We start from the raw sequence: 26,802 nt of genomic DNA, 5'->3' as shown, positions 1-26,802 counted from the left end.
AAATCCATAAAACTGCTTGAATGAAAAATAGCCAGTTAATTGATTCTAAAAGGCAGAAATGAAAAAGTTAAAAAAGCAGCAAGGAGCATAGCAATTGAGGAACCCTAATCTCCAGGGATTCAAACAAGTGATCTGTAATAATCCTCATGGAACAGTCCAATCCTCAATATTGATTTTCTATCAAAAGCAAATAGGCATTGCATCTCATAAACCAGACACTGAGTTTACTGTGCATTCCACTATCTCCAACAAACCAGAGTACCGTAACCATTGCTGCTTCTGTAGTTCTCAAACACAGATGAAACATCCTAAAAGGCCATTATGAACAGTTATTTAACAAGTGGGTTATTTTAGGTTTTCAAATAACCTGTGCAGATTATTACATATTTTGCGAACGTTTGTACAGTGATAACGCTTAAGTATTTGTATAACACACAAACAGTTAAGCTATTGATATTTTTGTGACCAGAAGGCCAATGAGACACTTACTGGATCATGCTTCAAATGTAATACAAATGAAAGTACCAGCAGCCTTTCCAGCTTTCTGCAAAGTTTTCTTATCAGGCTCTGTCCTGTTCTTGCAATATTGCAAATGTATGTGTCTCACTTTCTTATCTGGCTTTCTGCCTTCCCTTTAACCTTCAATCCATTATATTTAGTCATAAGTCTGTGGTTATCGTCTTCCATCTGTTGTTTGTTCAGGTGTGTAGAAACAGCTGTCACATGACACATGAAAAAACTTGAACATGAAGTCTGTATGTTTTTTATAGTAAGATAATAGGTGTTAAAAGTATCATTGCATCAGATTTATTTAAAACATCCCAAATACGCTCATGTTATTTTATTACATCTGTACCATTAGTAGGGTATGCCTTTAAAATATTATTTGACTTTCCCTTCAAGACTCATTTCGCAATAACAGCAGGGGTGTGCAATTCATATTGCCCGACGCCTGTGACAACAAGAGTTGTGAGGGATGACAAGTTTTGCCGTTCTGCTTTGAACGCTGGACAAACAGTTTTTCCTATGCTCGTTCTGTTGCTAGAAAGACATTCCCGGTATATTTCTAAAGAAAACTAAAATTGCAGAAGTCTAGCACCTACACACAAACATTTAAATAAATGTTTCTGTCCCACCCCTATCACTTCTGATTGGCTAGCTGTGGAAAAAAGCTAATCTTCTATTGGTTACAAAGAAACCCAGAAATGGCTGCCAAGAGACCCTCTGGCAAGGCACAGACTAATCTTTTAAACTTAAGGTACAGTCGGCGCAGCCTAATTGGGATACTGATAAAATCGGGATTTCTGCTTAAATGGGATACAACTCTGGGAGACTGTTCTTCCCAATGCTATTTATGTTGTTTAATTGGGATCGAGTATTTTCATATGATGAACGGAGATAGCTTTTCAGAGCAAGATAGGTTCACGTAGCACAATGCAGGGAGTACATAAAATTTGCATAAACCATGGTGAACTCTTGAAGGAGCTGGATTCTCCTGTGGGTTCTCTGGCTGCTGTTGCAAAGAAAGTTGCCGTGTCAACATCGCAGATGCCTTGCCTTGTAATAAGATGTGATTTCACTCTTTCATTTAATGTAGAAATTTTAAAAAACAGCTATTAATTTTGTATAGGAATAAAATATATATATTTGTATTTTAAATTATGTATTTAACACTGAATCACAATGTGATGCAATTTTTTTTTCTTTACATTTAGAAACAAAAAAGTGTGACTAAGGTCGCCTCAAATGCCTCTCGCTTAATTGGGACAACTGCTTATCCAGGATATTTTTTACTTCTCCCGAGGCGTCATGACAAGCGGTGCCGATTTCATTATTTAAGTTTTTTTTGTAAATTATCAAATAAGTGATACTGTTTTCTGAATACATGAACCTGACATTTAAATGCAGCAATCTAGTAAAGTGGAAAAAATCCTCATTTAAATGCATGAAACTCTGAGGCACTGACACAACATAAAAGGTGAAAAAAGTTCAAGGTGGTTTAGACTTTCTGTCGGCACTGTTTGTGTGTATATGTGTGTGTGTGTATATATATATTTGTTGGGATGTTTTAAAAAAAAAAAAAAAAAGCGAAGTTTACTGTTTAGAAGCATTTCAAGCCAAACTTTCTCTGCAAGAATTCTAAAGATTTGTTTTTCTTTTGATTTTAGTTTTGCTAACCTAGTTTGTCATTTACCATATTTACAGATTTATTTATTTATTTAAATGCTATATTAAAAAAAAAAAATTATTACTAAATTTGAACAGACGCAATATTAGTTATTTATTGGACTTTCACAATAGCTCGATTTTGTGAAACTATTAAAACATAAAGATTGACAAATATAATGATAGAAATTAAATGCTTATATATGAGATTATCTGTACATTTTATTATTATTTTAAAATAAAACACAGACTGTAAATCTCATGGCAATGTGTTAATGTATGATTTGATTTATGTATTTATTTTTTAGTGAGAGTAATGCAGGGAAAGAATGTTTCCAAAAAATAAAATATAAAAAAAATAAAATAAAAGAAATAAAAGAAAAGCCATGAGGGTATGAAACCAGTATCACCCTGCTGCAGCAGTGTTCCAGTAACCATCGTGGGACCAGATATCAGATGAGGAAAAACTGCTGTAAAAATAAGTATGTAATGGAAATAAACAAAAGAAAAAACATTTTGTCTTTGCAGAATTTGACCCTACTGCAAATACTCTGCTTTTGGTCGAAAAACTCCAAATGCAGAGAAACTTGACACGTTACACACAAGTCCTTTAAAAATCTGGGTTCAGCAGTTACAAAACTGAAACGTAAAGAAAAATCGGAATTCCACAAAGCAGTAATAATTGGCAATGATTTTGCATCTGTGATGCAACAAACTAAAACACCTGAACATCAGGAGATGAATTCAGCTTATAGAGAAAGTGTGTGAAAAAAACCAGGCAGAAGCTATTTTTATATTTGAATAACTCTAAGTATTGCTTATTATAGGAAATGTGTTCCAGACTGCACTGAAAGGAACAATTCCTTAAAGTATGTTATAAATAGGTTGAGGTGAGGTGGGGTCACAGGGAACACTTTATATCTCCAAGAATTTAGTGAACAAGTCAAGCTACAAGCTATTCTATGTTTTTGTGTATGTTTTGTGCGATGGGGAAGGGGCAAGTAGATTTTTAAGACAGAAAAACCAGACTTGTTCCCCGAAAAATAATTTCCAAATAACTGGTTGAAAAGAAAAGGTGAAAAGATTGTACTTTGATTTTTAAAAAGCACACCTTGACAACTTGTTTTGCCTTTACCGCATAGTGGTTTACGATTATCTACTAAGTGCTGATCTGAGCTCAGTTTCAGATCCTCTCACGATCTTGATCCTGTGACGTGTTGGGTTGTACTAAAAGGATCAGTGCTGATTCTGAGCTCCATTTCAGATCCTCTTCCGATCTTGATCCTGTGACGTGTTGGGTTGTACTAAAAGGATCAGTGCTGATTCTGGCTCGGTTTCAGATCCTCTTCCGATCTTGATCCTGTGACATGTTGGGTTGTACTAAAAGGATCAGTGCTGATTCTGAGCTCCGTTTCAGATCCTCTTCCGATCTTGATCCTGTGACGTGTTGGGTTGTACTAAAAGGATCAGTGCTGATTCTGGCTCAGTTTCAGAGCATCTTCTGATCTTGCTTCACAGAAGGATTACATTCGAAACAGAGCTTGATTTCATTTTTTTTTTTTTTTTTTTATAAATGAAGGAACTTCAACAACAAAGGCTTATTCGTATACTACAAGACAAGAGCATGTGCTTCGTGATCAGTAAAAGCCTCTTTAAGTTTACTGTGTTACAGCATGCTGCAATCCTTTCTTTTCCTTCCAATAAATACATACATGCACTGGGTGATGGTGGCAAAGTGCCCCGCCCCTATGTTTATTTTGTGTTGTATGTTGTGTGTTAATGTTGGTGTATAGTCACTGGTACACAGGATATAAACGGGTCTGTGTAACACAAGTGTTTAAAATGTATATTTGTATTTAGGCACGAGGATTGCACAGCATTTCACTAGCAAGTAAATTGTAATAATATATGAGGACGGGGAATTGCACTTTATTAATTCACGTGCAGTTGTACCGCGACTCCAATTGAATGATTGATTAGCAATCGAGTCTCGGTACAGCTGCATAAAAGCAGCATGTTTTCACTCACTCTGGGTTGTGTGTTCGGTGAGTGGAGAACGGGATTGGAGACAGAGGTAATAATAATAATAATAATAATAATAATAATAATAATAATAATAATAATAATAGTTAAAATAGAAGCTCATCGTGTTTTGTCTGTATAGTCCGTTTTGTTTGTCTTTTTGTTTTGGCTACGAGTGCCGTGTCCTGTGTCTTGTTCGTCTTACAAACTTTTATTTTCTGTCTGTCTGTTCATTATTAAATGCTGAACGAGACCATTCGCTCAGTGTCACTAAACTCCACCTGTTTATTTCCTGGTTCCTGGTTCCTGGTCTGACGTCACCCACTGCAGCCGTCTTTGTGACAGTGATATAACAAAGTAAACTGAAACAGGATAAAGGGGGAGGTAGGAAAATTGAGATTTTCCAACAATTGAAATACATAAGAAAACTCTAAACTTTATTACTTTGATCTCGTTAGTACAACCGACCCCAGATGTTCTCATTACTTTTTATTCTGAGAGTGCAAGTCGCATGCCCTAAGGTTCTCATTATGGACTTGCTTATCAAATAAACAACTACATCGAACAGCCAGAATACAATCAAAGATTACTCAATGTGCAATGCCTGCTGTATAAGAATGTTCAGAATAAAAATAAAAAAGATGAATATTTACATCGTCTCTGACTAATAAACAAATGACCTTTCTGAGGAATCAGTCAAAAACTATTTAAGAGTAGTCCACTTTTTTTCTAATTCTCCTTTTCTTCTACATGCATTCCAACCAAATATAATTAGTCTCTTCCCCTTTGTTTCTTTACTCCTCCTTTGCAAAGGAAACTCGAAGTGGAAGAGTTTTAAAACCATGAGTAGAGGTAAGGGGGTCTTATACTTTCACAACAGTATGAAACTAAGCATGCCGTGCTGGTACTGCTACAATTAAATAGGATGACTAAACCAACATGAGAGAAATAAAAACTTACTAGAAATCAAAAGAGCAGCACAAAGCTTTAAATACAGACAGAACAAAAAGGTGTTCACCCCAGTGGGACCTGTAAATGGGTCCTCTATTTCTTCTGTTGTCTGCTAGTCCCTTTTCTTTACCACATGGACTGTCTAAGTCTTTGTTTAGTTGCTTTGTCTGTCTTAAAAGCAAGTCAGTGTTGTTGTTAAAACCATCTTTCAATGGAACAGATTTAGAAGAAGATAGTTGCCGTGAAACTCTTTTCAGAGATTATCTTTAATCTCAGCACACTATTTCAATCACACAGCTCCCATCTTGTTCTCTGTTTTCACAAAAAAGAATAGGTCTTGTGTAACAGGGCAGAGCCTGGGCATGAACTGACAACCCCAAACACCGCAAGCAAGCAGCTTAACCACAATGGGAAAGAGCCAGGCTTGTCCGCATTCAAGGTTTAAGAGCTTTTAACCTCATATCTTCTCGCCGGCACTGAACAGCAGCCTATCTCACAACAACGCTTGTTACATTTGCAATGACATTAAGCACTTCTCAAAATCAATAAAGTTGACATACGTTGACAGCTGGTTTCTTGGCTGATTATGTAACAATCTATGAAGATGACATTCGACTGCAAATGCACATCATTTTTAGCTTACTGTTTTATCTGCAACATTGTTCTTTTCTGTTTTTTTTAATATATTAGTCCACTATTTAAAACTTTGTAAGAACTATGTAGCCTGTGATGGCCAAGCAGCAATCTTAGCATAGTGTAAAATTCCCCTTTTCTAGAAAATTATTATTATAGGCTGTTATTAATGGTATGATGTACCATATTCTCAGCCAATGATTTCATTTCCAACATGTTCACCTATCTAAATATACTCGGTCATTGCAGCATACAGTTCTTACAAGCTTGCAGATTGTTTTCGGTTGTTTCAACTGAATTTCTGTCGTAAAGCTCAGAGGGCACGCACTGTAGAGTAACGACTGCTCTGACTGGCTGAGATACCCTGTCAGATTTATGCCAGTGCTTCTGAAGTATACTTAAAGAAACCAACCAAGGCACCCTCTGGGGTTTAACCTTTTAAGGTACATGGGACATACAGCAGTTTGCAGAAGCATTCACCCCCTACCAATAATGTCATATTTTGTTGAATTACAAATAACGTGTGCACTGTTTATTCAAAGCTGTAGTGGTTAAACTCAACACTGTTACATGAGGAGGAGGTTCAATGTCAGCAAAACTTGCAAAGAAAATGGACAAAATTAAATGTACTGATTGCATAAGTATTCAGCCCCTTAAGTCAGTACTTGGTAGAAGCACCTGCTATGAGTCTTTTTGGATAGGTCTCTACTAGCTTTGCACAGTAGGATGGTCAAATGTTTGACCATTCTTCACAGGAAAATTACTCCAGCTCTCATAAGTTTACTGGGGATCGTCAATGGACTGCAATCTTCTCGCCATAAATTTTTGATTGGATTCAAGTCAGGACTTTATCTGGGCCACTCAAGAACATTAATTCTCTTCTTGTTCAACCTCTCCAGTGTGGCTTTGGCTTTGTGCTTCGGGTCATTGTCCTGCTGAAATATGAATTTCCTCCAGAGTTTCAAAGTCTTAGCTGACTCAAAACAGGTTTTCCTCAAGGATTCGCTTTTACTTTGCATCATCCATTCTCCTGTCTATCCTGACAAACTTGCAAGTACCTGCTGAAGAGAACCATCCCTATAACATGATGCTGCCACCCATGCTTGACAGTTGGGTTTGTGTTGACTGGGTGATGTGCAGTGTCAGGCTTGCGCCAGAAGTAATGCTTGGAATTTAGACCAAAACATTCAATTTTTGTCTCGTCTGACCAAAAAACCTTTCTCCACATGTCTGCAGTATCATCTACATGCTTTTTCGCAAACTCCATACGTGCTTTAAAGATTAGACTTTTTAAGTAATGGCTTCTTTCTTGCCACCCACCAATCAGGCCAGCTTTGTGTAGGGACCGGCTTATTGTTGATGTGTGAACACTGACTCCCATCTCAGACAGAGAACTTTGCAGATCTCTCAAGGTCATTGTTGGCTTCAGAGTAACATCCCGAACCAGTTTCCTGCTTGCCCGGCTGCTCAGTTTGGGAGGGCGACCTGATCTGGGTAGTGTTTGGGTGGTATGATCCATCTTCCACTTCTTAATGATGGACTTCACTGTGCTGAGAGGGATAATCGACACCTTTGAAATTTTGTTGTACCCTTCTCCTGCTCTGTGCCTCTCTACCACTTTATCCCTGACTTGTTTCCAAAGCTCTTGGTCTTCATGGTTGTTTTGTTGGATCACTATGTCAGTTGCAGCTTGAAAGTCTTTACATACCTTAGGGAAATTACCTGCAAGTTAAACCACTTTGAGTACACACAGACTGAAACCATTTCACTAATTTTGTGACCTTTCAAACAAATCACTTGCACCTGAGCTGATTTAGGGCTGCAGTAGCAAAGGAGTTGAACACTTATATAACTGAGATAAATCTGTTTTTCTCTATAAAACTTATTTATATTCTATATACATTTTTTAACTTTATCAATGTGGAGTAGTTTGTGTATATTCTACATGTAAAGTCTAATTTGAAAGCGTCGTGGAGTACGCTCAGGTGCCAACAAAATGTGAAAACTTTGCAGGGGGGTGAATACTTCTTCAGTCAGCACTTGGATATCTGTTATGCAGATAAACGTCAGTAGCGTTTTACCACCCTTGTATTAAGAATAAAATCAATCCCCATTATACATATAATAAATGAATGCACATACCCGTCACCTGTTTTCTGATACTAAGCCCATCCCGTCAATGTAACAATGTACGTTTATCCGTCACAGCCCACAGTTTTTTTTTTAACCCTTGCATCAGTCTGTCTTTATTGTGCAGTTCCACTGCCCTTCCCCCAATTTCACATGAAGAAAAAGCACCATAAGCAAAGCGAACGAGACCAGCTACTGTAAAATAAAACAGTTAACCTTTAAACAGTTTTAGATATTGTGATTTTTTTAAAATCTGATCCTCAGTTGCTTTTGTGCACTTTCATTTGCAAGTGAACTGTGACATTAGGGCTTTATTGATCCATTATATTCTGCAATTTTGAATACTGACTTTGGATACGGTCTTAATTCTGGAAACTGATGTTTTTTTTAATCTTTTGCTAAATTGCACTGCCTTTTACACAGTTCTGTGCATGGGGAACATTTTGAATTAATTTTGCTGTTGGGTCGTTATGGGGAAGTTCACATATTGCTATAATACGTACTGGATTTAAAAGTATGTATTGTATTACAGTCCACGTGTCCACAGTCGTCTCTTTGGGAAGTGATATTTTTACAGTCATATTGTTCTAAATTAAAATACTTCTGTTGAAAATATAGTACTGTACCAACAAAACCAACTACAGTACATCTAAATAGAAGCCTACTTATTTTAAAAGTCTTTTCAGCTATGTATTTTTGACATTGTATCTTTTTTCTGTTCCCAGAAAAAATGGGCAAGGGTTGGAATGGGCCAAAATGAAATAATCCGATATGTGTCATACTCACTTAACTGTCACTAAAGTCAGAATTGTCTAAGGTTGGACATGCGAGTGCTGTCTGCATTTTTGCAATGCGGTGCACGAAACAGGGTTTAACATTTTATGACTGGTTAGATCTGGTAGACAAAATTTACAGTTTTATTGTGATACTTGATGCACTCTCAAATATCTTAAGAAAAAAACATTTGAACAACCACTCGATTCCTTGTGTTCCTTAAGGGTTTAATCTAAAGGAATGTCAAATCAGATGGATTGGGTTCTTAATATGAAGTAAAACTAATATGTGAAAAAGATCTGTACCATTTATATGTCTAGAGGATCAGAAGGGGTCAGTCACCCCCATATTCAGTTCGCAGACTTTATTACCATACAATCAAAATGCCCGAGAGAATCACGGAACACAATTGTGTATCAACTACAAACCCAATAATATAGTGGGCTGTCTATCTTCCAGATACCAAGAAGTAAATTAACCTTAAAATTACACCACAGATCAAAATTTCAAGGAAGTTCATACAAGCTCCTCTATGGGGCCCTTAATAAATAAATAAGCAATTTACAATTTTTGAAGTCAAAACATTAATAGGATCTGAATTATTTCTAGTTTCAGACATGATTAGGATCATGGCACACACTGCATTAGATTATTTTAAATTAAGCGTATTAAAAAGACTTGCTGAATTTTTTTATGGAATCAGTTTTCAGACAAGTCATTGCAAAGCGAATGGAAACAGAGAAGCATTACCTGACATGTTTGCCACAATTCATCTGCAAAACAGTTGGTTTGTGAGAGGAGCAGGGAGATGAGTGAAGCCCTTAACAAGCTGCATCCTCCCAGCTGGATCAGGCAGTCTGCCATGGTCTCCTGGATCTGGAACTAGACGATTTAATGGGATTTAGCATTCTTCTGGCATGTTAATATATATATATATATATATATATATATATATATATATATATATATATATATATATATATATATATATATATATATATATATACACAGTGCCTATAGAAAGTCTACACTCCCTTGAACTCTTTTCACATTTTGTTGCGTCAGTGCCTCAGAGTTTCATGCATTTAAATGATGATTTTTTCCACTTACCTACACACCATAATCCACACTGTTAAGGGGAAAAAAGTTTTTATTGAGAAAAAAATTATATATTAAATACAAAACTGAATCATCATAATCATAATCATCATAGTCTCCACCCCCCTGAGATAATACTTGGTGGAAGCAGCTTTGGCAGCAACTACAGCTGTGAGTCTGTTGGGATAGGTCTCTACCAACTTTGCACACCTAGATTTGGGAATATTTCACCATTTTTCTTTACAAAACGGTTCAAGCTCTGTCAAGTTCCTTGGTGAGCACTGATGGACAGCAATCTTCAAGTCATGCCACAAATTTTCAATTGGATTTAGGTCGGGGTTCTGACTGGGCCACTCAATGACAATTACCTTTTTGTTCCTTAGCCACTCCTGTGTAGCTCTGGATGTGTGCTTTGGGTCGTTGTCATGCTGAAAGGTGAACCTCCGTCCCAGTTTCAGCTTTTTTGCAGATGGCAGCAGGTTTTCCAAGGACTTCTCTGTACTCTGCTCCATTCATTTTCCCTTCTCTCCTGGCATGTGCCGAAGTCCCTGCAGATGAGAAACATCCCCATAACATGATGCTGCCACCTCCATGCTTCACAGTAGGGATGGTGTTTATTGGGTGATGCGCTGTGTTGGGTTTGCGCCAAACATAATGCTTTGCATTTAGGCCAAAAAGTTCCATTTTAGTTTCATCAGCCCACAAAACTTTTTGCCGCACGACTACAGAACCTCCCGAGTGTTTTTTTTTGCACACTTCAAAACGGGATTCAAGGTGGGCTTTCTTGAGTAATGGCTTCCTTCTTGCCACCCTACCATACAGACCAGATTTGTGAAGTGCTTGGGATATTGTTGTCACATGCACACTTTGACCAGTTTTGGCCATAAAAGCTTACAGCTCTTGCAAAGTAGCCACTGGCCTCTTGGTAGCCTCTCTGCTCAGTCTCCTTCTTGCTCGGTCATCCAGTTTGGAGGGACAGCCTGATCTAAGCAGGGTCTTAGTGGTGCCATACACCTTCCACTTCTTAATAATTGTCTTGATATTCAAAACCTTTGATATTTTTTTTAAAACCATCCCCTGATCTGTGCCTTTCAACAACTTTGTCCCGGAGTTATCTTGAAAGCACCTTGGTGCTCATGGTTGAGTCTTTGCTTTGAAATGCACTAACCAGAAGAGGGAACTTACAGGAACTGCTGAATTTATCCTGAAATCATGTGAATCACTACAATTTAACACAGGTGGAGGCCACTTAACTTGGTGTGTGATTTTGAAGGCGACTGATTATACCTGAGCTAATTTAGGATTGCTACTACAAGGAGGTTGGACACTTATCCAACCAAGCTTTTTCAGTTTTTATTTTTAAATTAATTTTCTACAAATTTCAAGAATATTTTTTTCACTTGGAAGTTGAGGGGTAGGATATGTAGATAAACAGAAAAAAAGAGCATTAATTCCAGGCTATAAGACAACAAAAGGTGAAATTTTTGAAAGGGGGGTGTAGACTTTCTATAGGCACTGTATATACCCTCTCCACGATAGGCTCTGGAAAATGAACAGGTTCTACAGCCTATGGTCAGATGAATAAAAGTGATGACTTCAATTTGTTTTCTAAGAGCATTTTCTAAAATCAAGAGCTTCAGCAAGAACAAAAGTTTTTAATAAAAACAGCAGAAAATAAATGACTGCAGTTATATTGAATACCATACATTCATATGCAATATCATGAGAATAACATAAAAGGTATCAAATGTTAAATATCACCACTACATAGCGAACAAGCTAATCAGTGTTGACTTGATGTAAGAATGACAACACCAATATTGCAAATATATAATACTTCTTCCTGAAGGAATCTCAGAAAGGTCTGAGTCACTAGTTTGAGAAACAAACATTTCTCACACTCTTGCATGTGCTCTGCAGCGATCTATTAGCGATCAACAGATTATTTCTTGTAATTCAACACCACGCTTACTTGAGCATGGTAGGAATGAATTACTTAGGGATCTTCTTTCTGTTTTAGTCCTGCAACAATCAGACGGTTTTAAAGATAATTTTTATTCAGTCTGCTGAAACAGCAGGACTAGGCAACACTTGCATGAGAGAATAAAAGAATATTGATGTGCACTACAATTAAAGCTTAAAATGTGTGCTAAAGATAATCAATAATGTAAATTAGCCTCCTATTTGATGTCACTAACACAAGGAGATTTGTCAGCAATTTTGTGTCTTCAGGATGAATAAGAAACTGTTTCTACAGCACAAAAGTGAAATAACTGCATTTTTAAAAATTATTATTCTGTGTTACTATGATTGTTTGAAGAAAGAGGACATTTCTCATTTATTGCAGAAATAAACTCAATGGCTTGAAATGTCTGAAAGTCTATTAATTCTGCAAGGCAAACCATATACTAACATGAACAAGTGAGGGGTGTCCTGGAAAAACTTGAAGCCTCACAAAATTAAGATGTGCTTAATTTTTCTTAAAAAAAAAACAAAAAAACATCAGCTTTCAGAAAATATGATGTTCCTACTCACAGCTGAACTATATATATATTTATACAGTTCAGCACTCGGATATCCGTTACCCATCACGTCAGTCATGTTTTATCTCCCTTGCATTAAGAATAAAATCAATCCCCAATATATATATATGTGTGTGTGTGTGTGTAACAAATTAATGCACTTACCGGTCACACATGATTTCCGACTCCGTCACCAGTTTTCTGATTCAAAGCCCATCTCTTCAGTGTTACAATTTATTTGAATACCCGTCACAGCCCACATTTTTTTTCTCTCTCTGCATGCCAAATCAGTCTGTTTTTATTGTGCAGTTACAAAGCGCTTCCACCAATTTCACCTGACCAAAATGCAGTAAAAACAAAGCAAACGAGACAAGCTATGGTAATGTAACAGTTAATCATTAAACAGTTTTTAGATACTACAATGTATTTTTTTAAAATCTGTGCTCTTAGCTGTTTTTGTGCATTTTCATTTCGGAATCATATTGATCTGAATTAAAATACTTCTGTTGAAAATATAATACTGTACACCTTAATGGAAGCCTACTTATTTTTAAACACAGACCTGTCAGCTATGTATTTTTTATATTTTTATCTGTTTTGCGTTCCCTGAAAAACTGTCAAGGGTTGGAACAGGCTAAAATGAAATAATCAGATATGCGGCACATGTGTTTAACCATCACTGAAGTCAAGATTTTACTGAGTCGGATATGCGAGTGCTGACTGTGTATGTATGTGTGCAATTATACATGCATGCATACATACATTGTCTGTCTCATATGCTAGAAACTCTGCAGCTCAGCGCTACAATAGGTACGTATTGTAGCAGTATGGAAAATTAACAACAGCAAAATAAAATCAGCAATGCAAGTTAGCAAAAGATAAAAAAAACACCAGTTTCCAGAATTAAAACAATATCCAGTCAGTATTCAAAACTGACCCTAATGTCACCGTTCACTTGCAAATGAAAATGCACAAAAGCAATTAAATATCAGATTTAAAACAAAAAACAAAACAAAAAAAAAGTACCTAAAATTGTTTAGATCCACTTTTGTACATTACCGTAGCTTGTCTTGCTCACTTTGTTTTTCTGCATTTTCATCATGGTAAATTGGAGGAAATGATGTGTAACGGCACAATCACGACAGACTAATTTGGCATGCGATAAAAAAAAATAAAAATAAAAAAAAATAAAGGGGAATTAAAATAAGAAGTTCATGTTACCATGGTTTCGTAAAGCATGACTGATTGACCCATTACCATAATGGGTACGACTTAACATAAATGTTTTGTATCTATTTGTGACTTGACTAATTTGATGAGTTGTGACTCTAAATTTGGAGGAAAGTAAACTTACCTAGTAAATACTAGACATTTTTAAAAGAAACAACATCATGCAATGACAAACCACCTTTTAATTTTTTTTTTAAGCCCACAGACTACAGTAACCAATGCACTGCTATTTAAATATGTAAATTAGGAATCGGAATGTGAACTTTCACGGTTTGCTGTTCGGGTGCGGGTCAAAAAATTTAATTTTCTGGTCAGGCTCTGTTCTAAATCTGAATCACCAAAAACTTGTTCTATCCTTTCAGCGTACTCGTCTGTAACCCTTTCCCAAATAACGTATTAGAAGGTAAATGTACTAGAGTATTTCCAGCACTAAAGCAGGAGGTGATTAGGGAGAAGTCAGCTGACTAAGCAGTATTCCCGGTTTGCATTGCCGCTTCTTTGTTACATTGCAATAGTCTTTTATCATGTCTGCTTGGTGATAATAAAAATGTCTGTGGATGAGGTGAAACAAAAGATAGCTCCAGGGTTTATATCATGTAGTGGACACTAGTTTGATAGGTAACCCAGAAGTGTGGAATTCTTTTGAAATCACAGTAAATGAAAATAATAAACCTGACTGGATTCGTTGCTTGTAAAACCTGTCATTGTGTTTTTGTGAACAAAACTGGTATATCTCTGCGAAAGCACAGGTGTAGCTCTCTTTCAACTGCTGGCATGAAAGGAACAGACAGATATTTTATAGTAAAGTAAGCAGTCTGAGATAGTTAATATGTTACAATGTTAAATTATATCCAGACCACTAGAGAAAGCTGCCACGCTCTATCATATTGTATAAACTCAATCTGTGGAGAATGGTAGAGATATCTGTATGTGAATATGAAAGCATGAGAGTCAGTCAGCGCAGCAGTAGGTAAAGGACAAACACTTGTGGGTTCAGGTTGCAGGTCTTATTAAAGCGGGTCGGGTCCTGGGTAAGAAGACAGTGTTGCAGCGGGTCCAGGTCGCAAGCGAGTCATTAAAATTGGACCCGCGCAGGAATTTGCCGTCCATCACTCCCCCCTCCAGCTCGTGTTATCCAGAGGCAAACCTTCTTTCTTCATTCGCTATCTTGACAGCAAAGCGATGTATAGCGTAAGCTGTATTGAAAGAAATGTCTCGAAACCCCTCTGCTGTTTGGGGTTTTTTTTGTTAAACACCCTGACGACCAAAAAAAAAAAAAAAAAAAAAAAAAAAAAAAAAAAAAAAAAAAAAAAAAGTTGAATGCAAACTGTTCAAGCAACTGTTGATGCATCATGGAGACACAACCAATCTCTGAGGTCACTTGACAAGCGTAAGTTCATATTATTATTAATATTTTTAGTTGCAGTAAAATGTGACTGACAACCTGCTTGATACTGTGACTGCTAAATAAAGCTTTCTTTGCCTAAGTCAGCTGCAGTTGGTGCTGCTTCGTTGCAAGCTTACTGTATATATCGTGAGCAGCATCAATTACGTGTAAATAAACCATGTACACTACCGGTCAAAAGTTTTAGAACACCCCCATTTTTCCAGTTTTTTTTTTTTTAATTTAAGCAGTTCAAGTCCAGTGAATAACCTAAAATGGTATTAAGGTAAGCGGTAAACAGCCAGAGGTTAAAAAAAAAGTTTAGGTTACCAAAAACTGAAAAATAATGTACATTTCAGAGTTATACAAAAAGGCCTTTTTCAGGGAACAAGTAATGGGTTAACAACTTACAGCTGTTCTGCAGCAATGGAAGTAAATTAAGCCTTGAAAGTTGATGCTAACAATTCCTACAGGTGTCCCAACTTTTGCTGATTACTTACAAACCCTCTGTCTGTATAAAAGCAGTGTTGGAACAGACTGTGTTACTACACCCTCTTAAGCATTATTTGGACAGTATTGTACTGCAGGAAGTTGTATATTGCTATCATAATGGCGAGAAAAAGGCAATCAACAAAGGAAGACAGACAGACCATTATAACCCTTAAAAGTGTAGGTCTTTCCTTTAGAGAAATTGCAAAGAAAGCCAAGGTGTCATTGAGTACAGTTTCCTACACCATCAAAAGGCACTTGGAAACTGGAGGAAACTCTGACAGGAAGAGGTCTGGCAGACCCAAAGCCACAACAGAATCAGAAGACAAGTTTCTGAGAGTCAACAGCTTGCATGATAGGCGGCTCACAGGACAACAGCTTCAAGCACAACTTAACACTGGTCGAAGTAAGCAAGTCTCAGTTTCAACTGTGAAGAGAAGACTTTGAGCTGCAGGTTTGACAGGTCGAGTGGCAGTAAGAAAGCCATTGCTAAGATGGCAAAATAAGAAAAAGAGACTTGCCTGGGCCATGAAGCACAGCCAGTAAACTACTGAAGACTGGAAGAAGGTCTTACGGACCGATGAATCAAAATTGAAATCTTCGGTTCATCATGCAGGGTTTTTGTACGCTGTCGAGTAGGCGAAAGGATGGTTCCTCGGTGTGTGACGCCAACTGTCAAACATAGAGGAGGCAGCGTGATGGTCTGGGGCTCTTTTGCTGGATCCAGAGTCAGCGACTTGCACAGAGTGAGTGGCACGCTGAACCAAACGGCTACCACAGCATTTTGCAGCGCCATGCAATACCCTCTGGTATACGGCTAGTTGGTCAGGGGTTCATCCTACAGCAAGATAATGACCCAAACCATACCTCCAGGCTATGTCAGAACTACCTTAGAAGAAAAGAACAAGACGGTAGGCTTCAAATCATGGAATGGCCAGCACAGTCTCCAGACAAACCCCATCGAGCTGGTTTAGGATGAACTGGACAGAAGGGTGAAAGCAAAGCAACCTACAAGTGCAACACATTTGTGGGAACTTCTGCAATAGTGTTGGGAAGAACTTTCCGAACAATACTTGATTTCCATTGTAGAAAGAATGCCATGAGTGTGTTCGGCTGTTATATCTGCAAAAGGTGGCTACTTTGACGAGTCCAAAATTTAGATTAAATTTTGTTAAACAAAACGATTCCATGATTTTTTTTTTATCTCCAATTGTTTATTTGTTCTATGCTTTAATTTCAGAGTACACTGAGACATTAAACTGCATAAATTTCAATAAAAACTGGAAAAACGGAGGTGTTCTAAAACCTTTGACCGGTAGTGTATATTTTTATGAAATTATAAAAACATGATTACTTTTCTGTAGAACACATTTTTAAACTACACGTGAATGTTTTACTCCATTTATATGAATTACCTGTAAAATAACAGGATTTTTGATTATTATTTTTGATTGTTAAATAGGATTTTCAAATATAAAAGTATCTATGGTGACTTCACCAATAAATTATGCAAATGAGTACCATCGAAGGTTGAACCTTCCTTCGGTAATGTGTTCCGAACCTTCAAAGGTGACAATGTACCCTTAGTACCAGCTCTACTGTTTTCCCAAGTAGACAGACAGCAACACAAAGACAAGTATGAACATTTTGCACGTCCACTGTGTCTAAACTGAGTGTGCTAATCAGCTATGCTCCAGGACAACACCTTCTGCAGGGATTTGTTTGTCAATACTGTCTGTTAAACTCCTCAGGATTCACCAACTAACGTTCTTCAAACGTCCTCCGTTTTTGGAACTTGACTGCATACTGTAGATGAGACTGACATGTGGATTTAAAACAACGAGAGCAAACTACTGTTAGCACAGCTCCTCATCTACTGCTGTATCTTCCGTTCCCCAACAGAGGGCACAGCAGCATTACTCCATTCCACTCAAATGGGCACTGCCATTCCTAGTGGGGACTGTTCCCTAATTGCATAGCCTTAAAAATAGGAGGATATAATGAAAATCCAATGGTAACACAATGACAGAAGTGGTAACCAATGATTTTGTTTATTTTTGTTTTGTGTATTTCTGCACTTAACATTTCACCAGGAGATGAAATGCTGGTTAATGGTTACATCAACCAATTTATCAAGTTGGCACAGCTTAAAGTGTGATGAAGTCTCTATAGACACACATGTTCACACCAACTCTGAAAATCTTTCTGTTGTAAATGCACTGTACTATTGAGCAAAGAGGCAAATATAGAAACATAAATTGGATTTAGAGGATATGCTTGAAATGACTTGTCAAACAAGGGGGCTTTGACAAGACTATCTTGCAAAAGTAATGAGGTCTTTGGTGCATCATGAAGTTCCAATCTCATTTTCTAGACCTAACCCAGGTGTTACTAAATGAGCTTTGTGATTCAAGTCAGCGCAGAGTTCTTTTCATTCAATGCAATCTCCTCTGAAGATAGTGAAAACGAAACAATGTAAAACATGCTCCCCAGTGTCAGTTCCATTACTGTGACAGTCTGCTGTCTGGAGGCACTTTAAGATAATATTATATTATACTTAGTCAGCACTGTTTTCTTGGTTGCCAAAGCAATGTTTCAACTCAACCCCTCTGTCTCTGTGCTTTCAGTGGATCCTAAAGCACCTCTGACATGTCCATTATAGTTCAAGTTGCGACCCTCACAGCAATGTTTAATACCGGCCACCACTCACAAACACCCATGTGTAGAGCCTCTGCTCATCCACAAGTCCTTACAAGAAAAAAAAAAAAACATTTTTAGTCTGTCTTCTAGACCTATAAACAACCTTATATTTATATAAAAATTAAAAATAAAAAAACAATAAAAAAACACAACACTTTGGTTGCCATTTTTCATTAGTCTAGGATAGATTGTGACTATGTGATTGTTTGTCTTGCATGCATTAAGCATGTTCATCTTTACATGCTGGCTAAAATCAATGTAAAATCAGTTACTGCAAATAAGTTACTGCAAACTGTTGTAGACTTTTGTGCTTTGTTGCTTTGTCTGAGACGTGTTCTAAAGATCATACTGAGAGGAAAAAAATAAATAAAAATTGGTGCAGAAATATACATTTCTTTTGTAACTTTACAACTGCCAGATATGCAAGACACTGTTGAACAATATGCTTTAGTAAATACAATTTTACGTTACTGTAATGCGCCAATACACATTGAACCATTTGGGAACTACTGTGTTTTATTAATATATTTTTTAAACTATTTCGTAGCCCATTAGATGTGTTACACACACGGTGCATTAAATCAACATGGGTTTTATTTCACAGGTCACTCATTACGGTAATGTGTTCCTCATAGCTCAGATAGGGTTGTCAACAGGCTCCAGAATCTGGGGTGACGAAGGCAGGTCAGGTTTTTTTTTTAAAACTCACCTCTCTAAACTGCAATGTACTTGACATGTAAAGTGACTGTGAATTGCTTCAGCAGTTTAGTAAATGTATTTAATTGTTTAACTGTAGTGGCGATTCTATCCGGAGAGCCTCGTAACAATTATTTTTTTTTTTTTTTTACAGTAAACAATATCTATCAAAATAGTGCAACACCATTATTATAGGCAGCTTTGCACTCACCTGCACTCTCTCATTTAACCTTGTGACAGCAGGTAAAGTTTCTATTTGTTTAATATTTCTTGCTTCACACAGTCCCGCCCAGCCAGGGACTCAGAAAGCCAATCAGTTGCTGTACAGGTCTGATTGACGAAAACGACCCAAAACAATAGATTGTGCGCGTTCCTTGTTAGTAGCTGCCAGTCTGTTTTTCACTCAACAGTTTCCTTCAGTTTTTCTTGAGTTTTTGTAGATTCGGTATTCGGTCGAATCTCAGACTTTCGTTCGGTGCATCCCCTACTGAAAAGCAGTTGGAATTCAGCTGCAAAGGTTACCTTACATTTCATCAATTATTAAAATTGATTACATCATTCTACTGCAGTACAGCAGTATCATCACATCCATTTTGCATATTGGTAATGACAGAAACAGTGCCAGACAGAACAATGAGTATTTTTGAAAGTTATCTAAACAGTGCTGATGTTCTGTCCATTCAATAAATTTCACACACAAATGCCGTTACTGACCTGTCTCAGAGACATTAAAAAAACGTAAAATACCCATTCACACAGCATGAAATTGCACAATCTATTCCAGTATAATACTGCCATCACCCTCTCAAACAGCCAAAGGGATCATGTGACTACAACTTTTAAACCTGTCAATGAACAGATCATTGTCACGGCAACATCGATTCGTTGATAAATTACAGGGTCACACACCGTCCCTTCTATTTGTGAATTCACCCCTTCGTCGGCCCGTAAAGTTAACAATTCCTAAACCTATTCCAGACTCCAATTACTACCTTGTTCTTGATCAGCCATTGTATCTAAAAAAAAAAAAAAAAAAAAAAAAAAAGGGGGTGTAACAACAACAAAAATACCAACAACACGCCTGGTATAGAGTCACGTGAGATGCTGACTTTCAATCCACAGCCACTACAGCGCTTCAGTGTCAGCATAGCCTTTAGTCATCTCCGAACCTCCTCGCAAGGTGGTTAAACTATGATGGCTCTGTGATGGTACAGGCAATTCCTAGACCAAAATGGCGCATCAGTGCCACTTCTGAACCGTCATAACTCGTCTGTGTGAAAGGGGTACTAGAGATGCTTAGTTAATTAATATATGCATTTCTGTAATTTTCGTCAAGCTGAAGTTTAAATAGTTAAAATGCTGGTTTCAAACATATTGTCCTTGACCAACATTCCAAATACAGGCATTCCAGTTCTTATTTTGTTCATTTTCTTTTTTTTTTTAATCAAACACACTGTGTCTGACCCTCTATTGGTTTATCATAGGTCCAGTGCTGTTTCTATAAACAAACTTGTTATTGCATAGTTTGCATTTACTTATTTATTTCTTCTAAATAATTCCACATAAAGCTAGTTTTCCACATTGCTTTAAAAATATGTCCTGAAATGCTCCTTCAAGTTTAATATCCCAGGTTAAGATTGCAATATGTAAATAAACGTAATTTAATAAGTAATGTGCAACAGCAGGGTTCTCCCCAGGAATTCTGTACAGCTGGTCGGCAGAACATTATAGCCGGGCGCACTTAACAGAAAAATAAACTTGTCTTACCTTAGATATATAATACAACCAATAATTAATGTGTCGTCTGTCGTTGACTATAATAACAATAATAATAATCTTTCTTTATTTTTATATAGCGCTATATAAAAGTATATAACAGTAGACCACCATCACAAAGCGCTTTACTAGACATGAGACTAGGGTGTGTGAACTATGCATCAGTCTCACCCGAAAGACAGAGAACAAGGAGGTTAAGTGACTTGGGGTCACAGTGGCTGAGCTGGGATTTGAACCAGATACCTCCTAGTTACAAGCCTGTTTCTTTAACCACTGGTCCACATAGCCTCCTCACTACTGGTTGTGCTTTTTTATGCTCTATATTTTCTTTTTCTATATGTGTGGAGCAGCCACCTAGTTCTCAGGGTGCTAAACGAAACAAAAAACTTGTAGGAAGTTGGTTCTTACCCTATTGAGTTCTTTATTTCTCAGAATTAGGCTCACAAGGTCTTTGAAGAACTCTTCCACTCTGGTCACGCACTGTGTGAAGGCTGGCTTGCACAGGCTACCGTGATCCAGCACACTGGCCAGGACCTGGGCAGCCTCAAGGAGGAAGGAGGAAGAGGGAAGGAGGAGCTTTGGATTTGTGCAGTAGGAGAGCATACAGTGGAGCAACTGGGAGACAGAATCGGTGACTACGGAGACGTCCCCCTGAGACACCAGAGGATCTGTGCTTAGGTACCCCGGTTCCGTTAGCTGTTTGAGACCCAGAAGGTTCTGTAAAAACTGAGTATGAAGACGGATAGTCTTCTCCTTACTGCTCTCGTTACTTGATCCGCACAGCGACTTTGAAGAAGTCTGGCGTGAGGTGACGTCATCAGATTCTTGACTGTGCAGTAGGTTTATGGTATTGTTTCCCTGTCCACTGGAAGTGTCGCAGCCAGAATCACCTTCAAGCTGAGTTGTATCATTTAGAGAGCCCACAAGGTCTTGTGGAAGGATCTCCAGAGAGTTGTCCCCTGTAACCCAAACAAATAAACACAGCTCAGTAACTGTATCAGAAACCAAAAGAAAGCACCCTGTGTGGCACTTAAACATGTAGGGTTATTCAGAAATGATGTACACAAATCATCATCAGTATTCTCACTACAATCTCCTGTTTTACCACTAAATGCTTACCACTATATGCTTGCAACTGGAGAAACAGTTGTGCTGACCTGGTGGCATGACTTCCAGATAAGCTTTACATGTATATTAAAGAGACACACTGTATATGGCAACCACATTTGGTTGATGTTTTTTAAACCTGGCACTTATGAGTAGGGGTCTACCTGAATTGCGGAGAATTTACATATTTTTCCCAGGTATGTTATGGAATAAAATTAAGATTTCGCCAACCTGTTTAAACATTAAATAAACCCAAGTAGGTAAGATTTCAGAGCACTAAAAGCCTAAAAAAGTGGTACCTGCTTCCTTACTAAAACGGACTGCTGTCATTTGTTAAAGGCAACCATGCCACATCCCCCCAGCAATTGCTGCCGACAGCCTCTGTCTCTGTGGTGCGAAGACTTGCCCATACATTGAGATTGCACATTCTGCATTCACTGAACGGGTTGGAAGTGTAAAGCCCGGGACTGACAGGCGTGGCACGCAGGGCATTTTGCCGCCTGTATCGCTGCCATTGCTTTCACATGGTGTTGGACAGATCAGCGCAGGACAATATCGCTATTCCCGCGGTGCCACTGGTCGGTACCGCTCAAATCAAATCCAGGGCGATTTTTTCTGGCTGTCACGCAGTACCGTCGGTGGATTAACCAAATCACAGCCAAATGCTGACAACACGTGCTTGTCAGGAAATATCACGAATGAAACTGCTATCTACGGAGGTGTCCAAGCACCCTGAAGTGTTTGATCCTCCCATATTTTATACAAGGACAGGCAAGTCTGTATTTTATACATCGCCCCTGATAAGCATTCTTCCTGTAGCCAATTTGATACAGTTATCACGCTTTGCCTTTTTTATTATTTTTGTAGTTAACTATTTTTAAATAGCAGAAGTTAACTGCGATTAGTTGACAGCCCTACTTGAAATTAATTAAATACGTTACTTTTATTATTATTGTGTACAATCACATCGAGACATAGTTCCTAGTGAACAAAACAAAGCACCCCTTGTGCACCAGCTCAATATTAAATGTTACTTCAGGACACACACACAGGGACACAAACAGGCAATTCCACACACATACAGGCATATACACATATATACACACACACAGTCTCTGTGATACAAATTGGAAAAAGTTACATGAAAGCAGCCGTAACAGGTCAGGAGTTAAACTGGAACATTTAACATGACGTGCTGGAAGCATTTTACAAAAGTTTGCATCTTTAATGGTTTCTTACATATTCATGTATCTAAAATGTGACAAATACATGAGACAGTCCTAAAGCTGAGGTAACACAAAGCCACTTTTTCAGGAACAGTGGCTTGAAACCTGGTTCCAGGAGATCTAGTTTGAGGCAACTTTGCTGTATCAAACCCCAAATCTCCCCTGGTGTGCTGTGCAGTGGCCTGAAACCTAGTAGCCTGAAACCAACTTCAAAGCCACAAGTGGCTTTGTGTTCCCTCAGCTTACAGTTATCGTCATTGTGACAGTAATTAATCATTCTTGCAACTTGGAAAAGAACCACTACTGCTTCTTTCTTTTCCCCAAAAAGGCTGTTTAGATCTGACCTTGTACAACACCAGCTCATTAACTCCAGCTGAAGCGCAGCACACAGCCAGTCTCACACAACATATAATTTATATTCTATCAGTACACAAAACTCTCTTGCATCTGTCCATTTCCACCACGATAAACTACTCAGTATGTATACACTGCCCTTTCTGACAGCACTGCAGGATGTCTTTGTCCCTCAGTGCTGTAGCCTACAATCAGTAATGCCCACTCTTTTCATTATTATTTTTGATTAAATGTTTTCAAGTAGACCCTCCCATTTTTTTTTTTTTAGCAACGTGCTATGTGATCAAACTACAGAGCAGAATGACACCACTGTGAACCTTCTCAAGGACCACCTGCAAAAGGCAATATTGTTAAAGTTTATCCAAGTTGGAACATCCATTCTACTCCAATCACAAGGCAATGAAAACAGAGGATCAGCCTGGTATTCTATGACCTTTACCTAGAGGTCATAGATCAGGTGTTTACCATTATCGCTGTACATCACTTAATTCCACACAGTACAACAGTAAAGAAAAGCCTATGAGAAGTCAGAATTCTAAGAAAATAACTTTTTTGCTGTTTATCATTATTAGCATAAATTATTAAATGTATTTGTATTTGACCCTAACCAAACTTCTGTTTTGTTTACTTTATTGTAAGAAATTAATCTCACATATTCTGTTATTGAACACATTATTATACATTTGGGATCTGTGTGGTCACTTTGTTAGGACATGAGAGGTATACAGCGGATTGGGATGACAAAGTGTGTATGTTCAAGTTCATCCCATAAAGTGTAGGGGTCAAGAAGGTTAAACAAATATTGTGAAGCACACTGAGAACACTGGCTCAGCACAGCTGTAAAGTAAGCAGCTGTAGGAGGATGTTTTAAAACTCAACCAACCCACGACACAGGGACAAGGAATTGATAAACTAGGGTACATCTGACCTTGTGTATGGAACCGCATTGTAACACACGCCAAGATATTGATAGTATTTAGATATTGTTATAAGCAGAGTTCAGCTTCACACACATGCAGTTAGGCAAGATATAAGACAGACACTTGTCAGTGTGAAAAAGCTACCTGAATCCTCTCCTGACGACAGAGCCATCACTGTACCTGAACAATCTCACAGAAAATGAGGTAACTGATCATGATCTTATTTATAACTAGGTGCCACAATCGTTGTGTGTAACGATAAATGTTTACTCTATAGATATGTAACTTTTGAATATTAGAATCAATAAATGGAAACTTACTAACATAGCAATTGGTATTGGGTGCACTCATTTGCAGACATCAGTGAAATTAGTTTCCTTACAAACCGGATTAATCCAGGAATTGTGGTGGCCGTGGAAGATGTCAGAAGACTCTCACGTGCCTCAAACCACCCGCACACAGTTGGCACTATTGCATCATCGTCCTGAAAGTAGCCATCGCCCTCCAACTACAACATTGTTCTCTGAACTTGATCCGCAAAAAGGATTAAGTAAACCAAGGCAGGTTTATAGTGCTGCTGGGATCACACCACACATGATCAAGCTAATTTGCATCTAATTCAAAGCAGTGCCAAATCCAAACGGTTAGAGCTGTCCTAATAAAAAGCCAGACAGTGCATATGATAAGTGAGGAGACTGTGTGGTTTACATGCACAGAAAATAGTGATTCTTTTATTATTCACTACACTTACCAGTATCCAGTTTGCCTCTGGGCTTGATCTTTGTGAGCAGCAGTTCCTGTTGTAATCGCAGTACTTCACCCTCCAGTGCCTGTGCCTTAGCTCTCCAGTTTTCATCCTTCCTGCACAGACCAGTAACCAGGTACTCTGTGTACTCTCTCCCACTTTTACTGGGGGGTTTGCTGCAGATTATAGCTAAAGCTAATGCCAGCTTTGATGTTTTGAGGTACCAGCTTTCTGAGTTTGTTCCTGTAAAAATTAAAAATAAAATATATAACAGTTCTGAGAACATAGGGATTTCATATTTAGTACAAACACATGGAAACTAAAAACATTGTTTAACATACCACAATCTTCAACAAATGTGTTATTTACATTTTTTAAAACCATAAGCATTTTGTCTTTTCATCGACACCTACTTACTGTGTAATGACGTAATGAAGGCATAATGGCCTTCTCTGGTTTGGCGCTAATGCAGGTCAGTATGGGTTTGGGTAACATCACTTCATTTTACAATAATCTGCGTAGTTAAGAATTACCAGATGTATAAATATAAATAAATTAGTTTCATTTAGTTAATATAATAATTCTAAACTACAACATGCCCTACGCATTTATTTTGTCTATTGCTAAAGCAAAATCAAATGTTGTTTGATTTCTATTTTACCACTATTAAATATTAACATTAATTTGTTATTATTATTATAATATTATGTTACAATTATTATTAATATACTGACATAGGGTTACCCAATGGGGGGGGGTTGTTAATGACAGACAAAATTATTTTACTGTATAAAACAATAAAACAAAATATAATTATATTAGCATATAAATAGTATATAATAAATATAAAAAATTATATATATATATATATATATTATATATATATATATATATATATATATATATATATATATATATTTGATGAAGTTTGAGTGTACCAGCTTTCTGAAGATCTTGTTCCTGTATCAATTAAAAATAAAATATATAACAGTTCTGAGAACATAGGGATTTCATATTTATACAAACACATGGATCTAAAAACATTGTTTAACATACCACTTATCTTCAGCTCAAATGTGTTATTTACATTTTTTAAACCATAAGCATTTTGTCTTTTCATCACAGTACTGCACTGTTGAAGACTTGCACACATGTGATTTCATTTTTTATCAGTCAGTAATGCTGATTGGCGGTGACGTAAAAAATAAATAAACTCTTGGTGTAACATCTGGTCAAATTATTATTCAAATCGACACAATGGAAACCCTTTTGATCTGGTCTGTTGTGGATATTAGCATAAACATGCAACAGTTCACTTCAGAAACACTAAAGTGAATGAATTAAGTAAAATACATATTTGGCACCGGCATTATATTATGTGTAGAAAATTGCAATAGGAAACCAACCAGCTATAGCTAGCCTAAAAATGAGGTAAAGTTAATCTGGGTACGGGGAAAGAATATCACATAGCTATTTATTAACCAACACTAATGACTAACAATATTATCTTCTATTTTCTAATCGTGAATAATAGATAAAAACAAAATGTTAATGTACGGTCAACAAACACACATGTCGATCACGCTTTGAACGTAACCCGTGAATGAACTAAACTAAAAAACATACCGCTACCTGCATCGTCCCTGCATCTCTCTGACTCAACCTCTACTCTTGTAACTGTATCCATCAATTAAAATATAAACAAAACGACTTCTGCCTGGTTCAATCGTGCTGGTCTTCGTATAAGCCGACTCATCTCAAGCTAAACCCACCCACCGCCTCTTCGCAGAGTATCCCGAGTACACTGCCCTCAGCCTTCCTCGACCTCGCGATACACATTGGGCAGGGGCGGAGTGAAGCGCTCGATTTTCCAATCGAA

The 26,802-nt window shown here is 37.5% G+C and overlaps 1 protein-coding gene across 1 annotated transcript in view; it reads right to left on the bottom strand.

The window, feature by feature from the left end:
• The window catches only part of mei4 (meiosis-specific, MEI4 homolog (S. cerevisiae)), a 42,820-nt gene extending 17,402 nt beyond the window's left edge, over positions 1-25,418 (bottom strand). Inside the window, exons 1-4 of the mRNA XM_041249377.1 lie at positions 25,337-25,418; positions 24,930-25,166; positions 20,980-21,530; positions 9,427-9,558 (exon numbers count right to left, since the gene is read on the bottom strand). Coding sequence (XP_041105311.1) covers positions 9,427-9,558; positions 20,980-21,530; positions 24,930-25,166; positions 25,337-25,418 — 1,002 coding nt within the window. The remainder of the gene's footprint in view (positions 1-9,426; positions 9,559-20,979; positions 21,531-24,929; positions 25,167-25,336) is intronic.
• Between the last annotated feature and the right edge of the window lie 1,384 nt (positions 25,419-26,802).

Source organism: Polyodon spathula, chromosome 5 (assembly GCF_017654505.1).
Source record: "Polyodon spathula isolate WHYD16114869_AA chromosome 5, ASM1765450v1, whole genome shotgun sequence".
NCBI classification, from domain to species: Eukaryota; Metazoa; Chordata; class Actinopteri; order Acipenseriformes; family Polyodontidae; genus Polyodon; species Polyodon spathula.
This window is presented reverse-complemented; position numbering and strand designations above follow the sequence as displayed.